This window comes from Chlorocebus sabaeus, chromosome 16 (assembly GCF_047675955.1).
Source record: "Chlorocebus sabaeus isolate Y175 chromosome 16, mChlSab1.0.hap1, whole genome shotgun sequence".
Taxonomy (NCBI): domain Eukaryota; kingdom Metazoa; phylum Chordata; class Mammalia; order Primates; family Cercopithecidae; genus Chlorocebus; species Chlorocebus sabaeus.
The window spans coordinates 35305907-35319894 of NC_132919.1; the positions used below are offsets into that span (position 1 = coordinate 35305907).

General features: G+C 44.1%; 1 protein-coding gene across 5 annotated transcripts in view; it reads right to left on the bottom strand.

The window, feature by feature from the left end:
• The window catches only part of TADA2A (transcriptional adaptor 2A), an 80528-nt gene that overhangs the window by 65964 nt on the left and 576 nt on the right, over positions 1-13988 (bottom strand). For all 5 annotated transcript variants that reach the window (XR_012088795.1, XR_012088796.1, XM_008011171.3 and 2 more), the window contains exon 2: positions 9727-9843. Coding sequence is in view for 3 of the 5 variants with exons in the window: in XM_008011171.3 (XP_008009362.2) it covers positions 9727-9751 (25 nt within the window). In the remaining 2 variants the exon portion in view is untranslated. The remainder of the gene's footprint in view (positions 1-9726; positions 9844-13988) is intronic.

A 13988-nucleotide genomic window follows, 5' to 3' on the forward strand; every position in this document is an offset into this window, starting at 1 on the left:
CCTATAATCCCAGCACTTTGGGAAGCTGAGGTGGGTGGATCACTTTAGCTCAGGAGTTCAAGACTAAGCTGACCAGCATGGCAAAACCCCATCTCCACTAAAAATACAAAAATTAGCCAGGTGGCGGGCGGCTGTAATCTCAGCTACTCGGGAGGCTGAGGCAGGAGAATCACTTGAACCTGTGAGGTAGAGATTGCAGTAAGCTGAGATTGCGCCATTGCACTCCAGCCTGGGTGACAAGAGCGAAACTCCATCTCAAAAAAAAAAAAAAAAAAAAAAAAGACACACAAGAAAATGACAAAAGAAAAAAAATGTACTCCTGGCAGTAGCTTTCAATTCAATATATGAAACTGCAGCTACTCCATTCCCCCCATTTTAAATTTTAATACAGAAGAACAAATCTTGCTATGTTGCTCAGGCTAGTCTCAAACTCCCAGCCTCAAGTGATCCTCCTGCCCCAGCCTCCCAAAGTACTGTGATTACAGGAGTGAGCCACTACGCCTTGCCAAAAATTGTTGTATATTAAGTGACAGACGCCAACTTCTACCAAGTTACCCTGTTCCTCACTTCCTGTTAATGATATAAGCTTGCTTCTCTCTTGCCTCCAACTATCCTATTTTTTAAAAAGGCATCAGCCATTGAGCAAAGTGTTTTTTTTCTTTTGTTTTTTTTTTTTTGAGATGGAGTCTCGCTCTGTCACCCAGGTTGGAGTGCAGTGGCACGACCTTGGCTCACTGCAACCTCCGCCTCCTGGATTCAGGTGATTCTTCTCCCTCAGCCTCCCAAGCAGCTGGGACTACAGGTGCACACCACCACGCCCGGCTAATTTTTTATACTTTTAGTAGAGACGGGGTTTCACCATGTTGGCCAGGCTGGTCTCGAACTCCTGAAAAGTGGTCTTTATTTATTGTTTTGTTGAGACAGTGTCTCACTCTGGTTACCCAGGCTGCAGTGCAATGGCTTCATCTCAGCTCACTGAAACCTCAGTCTCCCACGTTCAAGCAATTCTCATGCCTCAGCCTCTCAAGTAGCTAGGATTACATGTATGTGCACTATGCCCAGCTAAATTCTGTATTTTTAGTAGAGGGGGGGTTTCCCCATGTTGCCCAGGCTGTCCTTGAAATCCTGGATTCACACAGTCCACCTGGCTTAGCCTCCCAAAGTGCTAGGATTGCAAGCCCAAAGTGATTTTTTTAAATCCTTATGTCAAGAAGCGGTTATTGGGCGGGGCACAGTGGCTCATGCATGTAATTCCAGCACTTTGGGAGACCAAGGTGGGTGGATCACTTGAGCTCAGGAGTTCGAGACCAGCCTGGGGAACATGGTGAAACCCTGTCTCTACAAAAAAAAAAAAATACACAAAATGAGGCAGGTGCAGTGGTGCATGCTTGGTGGTCCCAGCTATACAGAGGCCTGAGGTAGGAGGATCACTTGAGCTGAGGAGGTCGAGGTTGCAGTGAGCCATGAGCACGCCACTACACTCCAGCCTGGGTAAGAAAGCTAGACCCTGTCTCGAAAAGAAAAAAAAAAAGGCATTACTTTGTAAAAGTAATCCAATTTATAGTTCTTAACATTCCAAACAATAAAACTATAAAGTATGTCATCTACAATTAGCATTTTGAAAAATATTTTTCCAACCTTTCTTCTATATAATATAGTACAAATATTCAACAAAGGTAGAGGCTGGGCTCAGTGGGTCACGCCTGTAACCCCAGCACTTTGGGAGGAAAAGGCAGGATGATTGCTTGAGCTTAGGAGTTCAAGCCCACCCCGGGCAATATGGCAAGACCCTGCCTCTACCAAAAATAATAAAAAGAAAAAATAGCCAGGCACGGTGGCCCACACCTATAATCCCAGCACTTTGGGAGGCTGGGCCGGGTGGATCACCCGAGGTTAGGAGTTCAAGACCAGCCTGGCCAACATGGTGAAACCCCACCTCTACTAAAAATACAAAAATTAGCTGGATGTGGTGGTGCGCACCTGTAATCCCAGCTACTCAGGAGGCTGAGGCAGGAGAATCACTCGAACCCAGGAGGCTGAGGTTACAGTGAGCCGAAATCACACCACTGCACTCCAGCCTGGGTGACAAGAGTGAAACTCCATCTCAAAAAAGAAAAAAAAAGAAAAAAAAAGTGGAATATCATACATGATGTTTTGTAGCCTGTTTTTTCACTTGACAATATATTGTGGACATCTTTTCATATAATACACATTGACCTTCCTTGTTCTTTCTAATGGATAAATAACATTCCATTGTATCAATTATATTATATAACCTAATTTTACTCAACTCCCCTCTAGGGAGACATTTGGAAATCTGAGGAGGTACCTTTTTGTTGCCACAATGACTAGAGAGCCCCGCTGGCATTCTGCAGGCCCCTAAAACAGGGATTCTAGATATCCTACAATGCTCAATACATTCTAATAAAAACGGACTTTTTTGTGTGTCCTGTGCAACTTTCAAATGTCCCACCATTCAAGTAAATGAAAAACCTCATATGACCTAGAACCTAATTCCATGTTATATAAAGCAAAGTATTTTTGACAGTTTTTTTTTTTTTTTTTTTTTTTTTTTTTGAGACGGAGCGTCGCTCTGTCGCCCAGGCTGGAGTGCAGTGGCGTGATCTCGGCTCACTGCAAGCTCCGCCTCCCAGGCCCACGCCATTCTCCTGCCTCAGCCTCCCAAGTAGCTGGGACCACAGGTGCCCGCCACTGCGCCCGGCTAATTTTTTGTATTTTTAGTAGAGACGGGGTTTCACCGTGTTAGCCAGGATGGTCTTGATCTCCTGACCTTGTGATCCGCCCGCCTCAGCCTCCCAAAGTGCTGGGATTACAGGCATGAGCCACCGCGCCCGGCCATTTTTGACAGTTTTAACATGCACTGAAATTTCCAGAAAGGCAATTGTATATAACTCTACAGGAGAATGTATTTTGTTTTGTTCAGAACGTTTAGTTATTCTAGTTTGTGGTGTTTCTTAGTCACCAACATGACACACTTGAATCATTCTGCATTTGTATATGCACAGTGATGCAACATATGGGTACAAGTATCTAGTACTTAAATCACGTCTTCTATCGTAATCATGTCTAAACATATTGAGATACATACTGCTATTATAAATTGCACTGTTTTACCATAAATTACTTCTCTTGTATTTATCTCTTTCATTATAGTTAGGGCATTATTATTTTTATTTTTTGAAATTATGTATGCCAGGCATGGTGGCTCACGCCTGTAATCCCAGCACTTTGGGAGGCCAAGGCAAGTAGACGACTTGAGGCCAGAAGTTCAAGACCAGCCTGGTCAACATGGTGAAATCCCATCTCTACTAAAAATACAAAAATTGTCTGGGCCTGGTGACGCATGCCTGTAGTCCTAGCTACTCGAGAGGCTGCGGCATGAGAATCACTTGAACCCAGGAGGCAGAGGTGGCAGTGAGCTGAGATTGTGCCATTGCACTCTAGCATGGGCAACACAGCAAGATTTTATCTCAATAAAAAAAAAAAAAAAGAAATCATGTATGTATGTATATTGTCTATGTATTTTACTTCTGAATAGTAAACTTGGCTGATGGCAAACTCTGCCTCCCAGACTCAGTGATCCTCCCACCTCAGCCTCCCTAGTACCTGGCACTACAGGTGCATGCCACCATGCCCAGTTAATGTTTTTTTTTTTGAGACGGAGTCTTGCTCTGTCTCCCAGGCTGGAGTGTAGTGGCGCGATCTCAGCTCACTGCAGCCTCCGCCTCCCAAGTTCAAGCGATTCTCCTGCCTCAGCCTCCAAAGTAGCTGGGATTACACCCACCACCACACCCGGCTAATTTTTGTATTTTCAGTAGAGGCGGGATTTCACCATGTTGGCCAGGCTGGTCTCAAACTCCAGAGCTCTAGAGATTCGTCTGCCTCAGCCTCCCAGAGTGCTGGAATTACAGTCATGAGCCACTGTGCCCGGTCTCTTGTATGTACATTTCACATCTGTTCCAATATATTTTTCTAGAACTAGAATTGCTGAGTGTACAGTTATTGAGCATTTTTTAGGTTTTTGATACACAGAGCCCAACTGTCCTTCAAAAGGTATTTTCAAATTTTTTAAAACCTAAGAGAAAGGCTTTTTATTTATCTATTTTTTTCACTGAGATAACAGGAAACAAGAGAGGCCTTTTTTTTTTTTTTTTTTTTTTTTTGAGGCGGACTCTCGTTCTGTCGCAAGGCTGGCAGGTTGGAGTGTAGTGGTGCGATCTCGGCTCACTGCAACCTTTGCCTCCCAGGTTCAAGAGATTCTCCTGCCTCAGCCTCTCAAGCAGTTGGGACTGTAGGCGGGCACCACCACGCCCAACTAATTTTTGTGTTTTCAGTAGAGGCGGCGTTTCACCATGTTGGCCAGGATGGTCTCGATCTCTTGACCTTGTGAGCCGCCTGCCTTGGCCTCCCAAAGTGCTGGGATTACAGGTGTGAGCCACCATGTGTGGCCGAGAGAGGCTTTTTCAAAATCCAGGGGCAATAAAGGGTTAATAAACTTGACTACATTAATAAAAAAGAAAACAAAAAACTTTTTTTGGCAAAACACCATAAGGAAAGTAAAAAAGCAAGTATACTGTAAGGCAACATTTGTAAATACATCAGAAAAAAGCACTGAAATCCCTAGTATACAAACAACTTTTAAAAATTAAGAGGGAGGCCAAGGTGGGCAGATCACCTGAGGCTGGGAGTTCAAGACCAGCCCGGCCAACATGAAGGAAACTCCGTCTCTACTAAAAATACAAAAATTAGCTGGGCATGGCAGCATGTGCCTGTAATCCCAGCTACTAGGGATGCTAAGGCAGGAGAATTGCTTGAACCTGGGAGATAGAGGTTGCAGTGAGCCGAGATCGCACCATTGTACTCCAGCCTGGGTGACAAGAGCGAAACTCCGTTTGAAAAAAAAAAAAAAAATTGAGAGGGAGAATAAAAGACCAAAGATTCTGCTGCAAAAGACACAAAGATAATTTGGGAAAAAAGACATAAAATGGCCTTAAACATATGAAAAAATGTTCAGCTTCATTCATAAGATAAAAATTAGAACTACCCTGACATATAATTTCTCACCCATCAGACTGGCAAAAGTTTTAATGCCTGACAATATAATTAGTCAGGCTGTGGGAAAATAGACAGTCTTTTTTTTTTTTTTTTTTTTTTGAGAAGGAGTTTCACTCTTGTCGCCCAGGCTGGAGTGCAGTGGCACAATCTTGGCTCACTGCAACCTCTGCCTCCCAGGTTCAAGCGATTCTCCTGCCTCAGCCTCCTGAGTAGCTGGGATTATAGGCACACACTGCCATACCCAGCTAATTTTTGCATTTTTAGTAGAGGCTTCACCATGTTAGTCAGGCTAGTCTCGAACTCCTGACCTCATTATCCACCCGCCTCAGCCTCCCAAAGCGTTGGGATTACAGGCCTGAGCTTCCGTTCCCAGCCCGGGCACTCTTACATATCACTGGTGGGAATACAAAATAGTACAACTCATATAGAGGGGGATTATCTTTTGACCCAGCAATCTCACTTCTAGGAATTTTTTACCATGAATATACATTTCCAATAATACAAAAACATGTATGTCTAAGGTTATATATTAAAATATTAGATGTAATTGCAAAATACTACTTAGATGTCCAAGTATAAGCAATTTTTTGAATAATAATATATCCACACAATGAAGTATTACATAACTATAAAAAACAGAATGAGGACAATATCTACCAACTAATACAGTATTTCCAGGAGATACTATTAAGTGGGGAAAAAAAGTACAATCCTGGCGCTGACTGAAGAATTTTCTTAAAAGTACAAAAGAATATATATATATATATATATATATATATATTTATATATATATATATAAATATATATATAAAATATGCTATCTTTCCTGTAAGAAATTAAGAGGCCAGGTGCGGTGGCTTGTGCCTGTAATCCCAGTACTTTGGAAGGCCCCGGCGGGTGGATCACCTGAGATCAGGAGTTCAAGACTAGCCTGGCCAACATGGTGAAACCCCGTCTCTACTAAAAATACAAAAATTAGCTGGGTGTGATGGCAGATACCTGTAATCCCAGCTACTCGGGAGGTTGAGGCAGGAGAATCACCTGAATCCAGGAGGCAGAGGCTGCAGTAAGCTGAGATTGCAGCACTGCACTCCAGCCTGGGTGACAAGAGTGAAACGCTCTCAAAAGAAAAGAGAAAAGAAAAAGAAAAAAATTAGAGTAAAAAACAATCCTCTCATCTTTGCTAAAAGGATTAAGGGACAGATTAAACCAGAAGACAATGAAGTTGGTAAGTACAAGGGGCTGAGGGCAGGGGATAATGGAATTAATTGTGCTGATGTTGGGAGCCAGGGTTCTCACTGAGAAGAGACATGAATAAGGAATTAATGCAGACAAGAAAAAAGCCTATGATGATGAATTAGAAGTATTAATGTGAACTGCTGATTTCCTAAAAAGAAGTATATGTGTATGTAAATGTGTATGTGTGTATGTATACTGGCATATATGTATACAGCACATAACATGCATATATTTCCTAGTTCTGTCAGCCAAAAGGGCCAAGATGCAAAAATATTCCAGTAGATGAAAAGATCTTGGTCTCTGACATGACTCTCTTGTAAAAGCATCAGGACTCCTCAGAGAAGTGGCTGATTCCAGGGCAGGGGAGGTACAGGATGCACTTGGAGTATTTAGTTATGCCAAAAAGGATGGAGATGCTAAAAAGAAAAAAAATATGATGAGGGTATGCTATAAGGATATAGGAGCCCATTTGAAGGGACTCCCAGTGGCCAAATTTGGAATAATCCGAGAACCTAGCTAATTATGTATGCTAACAAATCATAAATCATTGAAAAAATAGGAATTCTTGTGTCCATAATAAGTAAAAAAGTGAACAGATAAAGAAAATGTAGTACATATACACCACGGAATACTATGCAGCCATAAAAAAGTAATGAGATCACGTACTTTGCAGCAACATGGATGGAGCTGGAGGTCATTATCCTATGCAAACTAACGTAGGAAGAGAAAACCAAATACCCTCTGATCTCACTTACAAGTAGGAGCTAAAAAAACAAGAACACATGGACACAAAAAGGGGAAGAGAAACCAGGGCCTTCTTGAGGGTGAACTGTGGGAGGAGGGAGAGGATCCAAAACTACCTCTCGAGTGCTATGCTTATTATCTTGGTGACAAAATAATTTGTATACAAAACCCCTGTGACAAGCAGTTTACCTATATAACAACCCTGCACATGTACCCCAGAACCTAAAATAAAAACTAAAAATGCTAACTAGTAAATGTGCAGAGAGCACTAGATTTGCAGGGGGAAATCATCTTTTTGCAACCTTAATAGTAAAGATTGGGCCAGGCATGGCGGCTTACGCCTATAATCCCAACACACTGGGAGGCCAAGGTGGGGACATCGCTTGAGCCCAGGAATTCAAGACTCCAGTGGGCTATGATTGTGCCACTGCACTCCAGCCTGGGTGATAGAGTGAGACCCCATCTCTTAAAAATAAAAAAAATTTAAAAATTACATATATATATAAACATACGCAGAGAGAGAGAGAGAGAGAGTGCACGCAAATGATGAAGCAGATGGAGTAAAAGGTTAACAAAAGTTATGTAGGTATTGTTTGTATTCTTATTCTTGCAACTTAAGTTTGAAATTATTTCCAAAAAGAAGTTTAACAATTATTTTGGACACAGAGTTGAGGTAACTGTAAACTGAAACACTCCCAGCATTGGAGCAGTCCACTTAGATTTCTCCATATGTAAAATGAAAGAGTTGAACTAGATGTGTCTGAAGACTCCATTCTCTCCTAAATTTATATTAGGAGTGTGACCAAAGAGTAAATTAGAGCTTCTTTAAGAAATTGTTCTGTCAGGCTGGGAACAGTGGCTCACGCCTGTAATCCCAGCACTTTGGGAGGCTGAGGCTAGTGGATCATCCGAGGTCAGGAGTTCAAGACCAGTCTGACCAACAAGGTGAAACCCTGTCTCTACTAAAAATACAAAAATTAGCCGTGCGTGGTGGCGGGCACCTGTACTCCCAGCTACTCAGGAGGCTGAGACAGGATAATTGCTTGAACCCAGGAGGCAGAGGTTGCAGTGAGCCAAGATCATGCCGCTGCACTCCAGCCTGGGCGATGTAGCAAGACTCCACCTCGAAAAAAACCACGAATTGTTGAAGAGGAAAAACACCCAAAAAGTACTTTTCTGATTCTTCTCATTGGGATACTACCAAACATCTAACAATGGAATTTCTATTTCTGCCAAATCTCATATATTCAGAATCAGGGAAAAAGAACAGTATAGTTTTTATTTTTTATTTTTTTGCGACAGATTCTTGCTCTTGTCACCCAGGCTGGAGTGCAGTGGCATGATCTTGGCTTACTGCAGCCTCTGCCCCCTGGGTTCAAGCAATTCTCCTGCCTCAGCCTCCCAAGTAGCTGGGATTATGGGCACCCGCCACCACCCCCAGCTAATTTTTATATTTTCAGTGGAGACGGGGTTTCACCTTGTTGGCAACGCTGGTCTCAAACTCCTGACCTCATGATCTGCCCGCCTCGAACTCCCAAAGTGCTGGGATTACAGGTGTGAGCCACCGCGCCTGGCCAGTATAATTTTTTTATCCATAGTTAACGGCTACTTGAATTTATTTCACACGTACTCCATAATTCTCTACATTATTCTACTGTGGTTTACTCTTAGAAACAAGTTCCACATCAAGGGGAAGGTGGGGTGATATTTCCTTTATCTTATCACTGACACATTTCTTATCAAGGTGCCTGAAACATGTTATTGGTCTAAACAGAAATCCCATGGCTTTTCTAGGTTTAACTATAGGTTAATCAGAATATGCCTGGTCCATCTCAGCTTCATTTTCTTTCTTTTTTTTTCTTTTTTTGAGACGGAGTCTCGCTCTGTCGCCCAAGCTGGAGTGCAGTGGCAGGATCTCGGCTCACTGCAACCTCCGCCTCCCGGGTTCATGCCATTCTCCTGCCTCTGCCTCCCGAGTAGCTGGGACTACAGGTGCCTGCCACCACGCCCAGCTAATTTTTTCTATTTTTTAGTAGAGATGGGAGTTTCACCATGTTAGCCTGGATGGTCTCCATCTCCAGACCTCGTGACCCACCTGCCTCAGCCTCCCAAAGTGCTGGGATTACAGGCGTGAGCTACCACGCCCGGCCGCTTCATTTTCTTCTAAGACCCAGGATCATATGTTTGTGTCATGGTTCAATGGGTAATCAATATGTATTAGTTGATTTTATTTTGATACTCATAATTCCCTTAGAATCAGAGTCAAAGGGCTTTATTGCCTAACTTCATTGTTTATTTTTCTTCCTTGATCAACTTCCACTCCAGTTTGCTATTAATAGTCACCTGAAGGCCGGGAGTAGGGCTCACACCTGTAATCCCAGCACTTTGGGAGCCTGAGGTGGGCAGATCACCTGAGGTCGGGAGTTCAAGACCAGCCTGGTCACCATGGTGAAACCCTATCTCTACTGAAAATTTAAAAAAAAATTAGCTGGGTGTGGTGGCATGCGCCTGTAGTCCCAGTTACTCTCAGGAGGCTGAGGCAGGAGAATCGTTTAAAGCCGGGAAGCAGAGGTTGCAGTGAGCCTCCAGCCTAGGCGACAGAGGGACAGTCCATCTCAAGAAAATAATAATAATAAGTCACCTGAGACTTGTTCCCACTGTACTTACTGCTAAAGGAACCCAAACGGTCCATTCCCTAATAGGCAACGAGTGCTGCTTTGGTCTTCCTCAGTGCAGAACTTCTTCAAGACTTCAGAACTGGCCAACACATACAACAAAGCTTTCCTGTGAGCAAACGAAAAGTGGCACATGCATCAGAAAATCATTCAAAGGGACATGATAAAGAGAAGGTATGCAACATACTCAGCTCTGCCACATCTTAGCTTTGTAATGCTGAAAAATTATTCTACCTTTGAAAACTTGTTTCTTCCTCTGTAAAGCGGGTATAATGGTGCCTACCTTCCAAAGTTGTGAGAATTAAATGTCATAATCAAATATCATAATCCATATAAATAATGTAGCATGGTACCTGGTCCTTTATAAATGCTGCATATTTCTTTTTTTCATGAAGAAGGATCTGGGTCTGTGGGGCAGGGAGGGTGGAAGGGGCAAATGCTATATATTTCTAACAACTGTTGGCTTTCTCTACTCAGCATCATTTCTCTCCTTAGCCACCATCTTTATTTGGGAAACTGACCCTTCCACATTTCATGTGGTACTGGTGGGGCTGCCACATGGTGGGGCTGCCAATACCCCATTCCCCACCCTTGACAAAAGCTAAAGCAATCAGGTCTCTTCTTCCAGAAATCTGATCTTGAGTAAGACATGAAAGGACAGAAGGCAGCTGGAGCTCAGTCATTCACTAGAATTCATTCCAAGAATTCAGTCCATGTGCTCTGGCTGTTGAGATCCCTAGCCCCAGGTGGCTCAACTGTTTAACTCTTCTCTCATTTCTCTATTTTTAATAAACTTTAATAAACTCAACTTTAATAATAAATCTGAACAAGTTTCTGTAAGTGGAAACCAAAAAAACCCTATCTATTACAACATACATTTGTTCCTTACTCTTTCAACAAGTACGTAACAGGGCCAGGCACAGTGGCTCATGCCTGTAATCCCAGCACTCTGGGAGGCTGAGGTGGTAGGATTACTAGGGCCCAGGAGTTTAAGACCAGCCTGGGCAACATAGGGAGACCCTATCTCTTTTAAAAAAAAAAGTTAACTGGGTACAGAGGCCCTTGCCAATGGTTGCAGCTACTCAGAAGGATGAGGTGGAACACTTGGGCCTAGGAGGCTGAGGATGCAGTGAGCCACCACTGCACTCCAGTTTGGAGGACAGACCAAATCTCTTTTTCTTTTTTTTGGATACAGAGTCTGGCTCTGTTGCCCAGGCTGGAGTACTCACTGCAACCTCTACCTCTGCCTCCCAGGTTCAAGGGATTCTCCTTCTCCATTTGGTTCTCATTTTTGTTTCTCGTGTCTTGTGCCTCAATCTCCTGAGTAGCTGGAATTATAAGCATATGCCACCACCACACCTGGATAATTGTTTTGCATTTTTTGGAGAGACAGGGTTTCACCATGTTGGCCAGGCTGGTCTCGAACTCTTGGCCTCAAGTGATCCGCCCCCACCTTGGCCTCCAAAAGTGCTGGAGTGCTAGGATTACAGGTGTGAGCTACCATGCCTGACCCAAAGTATCTTCTTTGAAACAGAAATGAAATAATATTTTACACTAAGTCAAAAAATACCCCATCTTCTGTACACTCACAGCTGTTTTTTTGTTTTGTGTGTGTGTGTGTGTGTGTGTGTGTGTTTTTTTTTTTGAGACTAAGTCCTGCTCTTGTTACCTAGGCTGGAGTGCAATGGCACGATCTCGGCTCACTGCAACCTCCGCCTCCCAGGTTCAAGTCAGGCTCAGCCTTCCAAAGTAGCTGGGATTACAGGCACCAGCCACCACACCCGGCTAATTTTTGTATTTTTAGTAGAGACGGGGTTTCACCATGTTGGCCAAGCTGGTCTCAAACTCCTGACCTCAGGTGATCTGCCCACCTCAGCCTCCCCAAGTGCTGGGATTACAGGCATGAGCCACAGCGCCCGGCCCACTCACAGCTTTTTATCTGGCATTTTTCACATTCTACTTTGTATTACTTCTGAATGTATATTTTCCCCCACTTTTAAATTAAGTGAAAGCAGGCTGGGTATGGTAGCTCATGCCTGTAACTCCAGTACTTTGGGAGGCTGAGGCAGGTGAATCTCCTGAGGTCAGGAGTTTCAGACCAGCCTGGAGCAACATAGTGAGACCCCCATCTCTAAAAAATTAGTTTGGCGTGGTGGCGGGTGCCTATAATCCCAGTTACTCGGGAGGCTGAGGCATGAGAGTTGCTTGAACCCGGCAGGTGGAGGCTGCAGAGAGCCAAGATTGTGCCACTGCACTCCAGCCTGGGCTACAGTGGAAGATCCTGTCTCAAAAATAAGTAATAAAGAAATAAGTGAAAGCAGAGAATATATCGGATACATATTTGCATTCTTTTAAAATGCCAAGCATACAGGAGGAATACAATAAACACATAGTAGTGGACCAATAAATGTTAGTTCTACAAAAGGTTAATTCATCTTTAGTTTTTCTGAAGTGATTTTTTTCACCCTGGTAATTTTTAGCTTGGAGAATAATTCATCACTAAGTGTGGGCAACATTCCACTAACGCTGCCGTCAAAGAACTTTTCCTTTTTGGGGTGGGGTAGGTCTCCTTTGCTGTTGTCTCAGGAAAAGCTGAGCTCTGAAGAAAAATGAGTCTAGCAAGGGTGTATTACGAACACAGCAATCAAATAACAGCCAAATTTACTGAACTTTTTCCATTTGCTAGGTACCCGTGGGTACCACGGTGTGGGGATTCTTTGAATCCTCACTCCCACACTGCTGGGGCAAGCTGCTTTTTCAAAAGAAGAAGGCTCTGAAAGAGCATGTTACTTGCGCAGTGTCTTACAAGTAAGGGATAGCAGTGTCATTTCAAACACAGATGTCAAGGTTGGGAGTGGTGGCTCACGCCTGTAATTGCAGCACTTTAGGAGGCCAAGGCGGCAGATCACCTGAAGTCGGGAGTTTGAGATCAACCTGACCAACATGGAGAAACCCTGTCTCTACTAAAAATACAAAATTAGCTGGGCGTAGTGGCACATGCCTGTAATCACAGGTACTTGGGAGGCTGAGGCAAGAGAACTGCTTGAACCCGGGAGGCAGAGGTTGCTGCGAGCCGAGAACGCCTCGCTGCACTCCAGCCTGAGCAACTCAGGTTGCAAAGTGCAAAACTCCGTTTCAAAAAAAACAGATGTCCAGTAAAGGATGCAGTCAATATGGGCTGATCAACACTCAAAAAAGCACAGCAGGAGGCCGGGCGCGGTGGCTTATGCCTGTAATCCCAGTACTCTGGGAGTCCCAGGTGGGCAGATCACCTGAGGTCAAGAGTTCAAGAGCAGCCTGGCCAACACAGGGAAACCCCGTCTCTACTAAAAATACAAAAAATAGGCCGGGCGCGGTGCCTCACGCCTGTAATCCCAGCACTTTGGGAGGCCAAGGCGGGTGGATCATGAGGTCAGGAGACTGAGACCATCCTGGCTAACACGGTGAAACCCCGTCACTACTAAAAACACAAAAAATTAGCCGGGCAACGTGGCGGGCGCCTGTAGTCCCAGCTACTCGGGAGGCTGAGGCAGGAGAATGGCGTGAACCCAGGAGGCGGAGCTTGCAGTGAGCCGAGATCGCGCCACTGCACTCCAGTCCGGGAGACAGAGCCAGATTCCGTCTCAAAAAAAAAAAAAAAAAAAAAAAAAAAATACAAAAAATAGCCAGGCGTGGTGGCGGACGCCTGTAATCCCAGGTACTCGGGAGGCTGAGACAGAAGAATCGCTTCAACCCGGGAAGCGGAGGTTGCAGTGAGTTGAGATGGCGCCATTGCACTCCAGTCTGGGCTAAAGAGAGAGACTCCATCTCAAAAAACAAAAAACAAAAAACAAAAAACAAAACTGTAGGGCCGGGCGCGGTGGCTCACGCCTGCAATCCCAGCACTTTGAGAAGCCAAGGTGGAAGGATCATTTAAGGTCACGAGTTCGAGGCCAGCCTGGCCAACATGGTGAAACCCCACCTCTACTAAAAATACAAAAATTAGCTGGGCGTGGTGGCACGAGAATCGCTTGAGCCCGGGAGGCGGAGGTTGCACTGAGTTGAAATCGTGCCACTGCACTGCACTACAGCCTAGGAGAAAAGAAAAAAAAAAAAAAAAAAAGCAAAAAAAAGCACAATATTGCAGTCTGCAGAACCTTCTTTCTCCTCCTTTCACAAGAGACCACATTCTGACACCAACTTCCGTGGAAGCACAGGAGCTAGCTCCAAACTAACAATCGCCAAATTCGAATCAGTTACTGGGAGAAGTGAGAC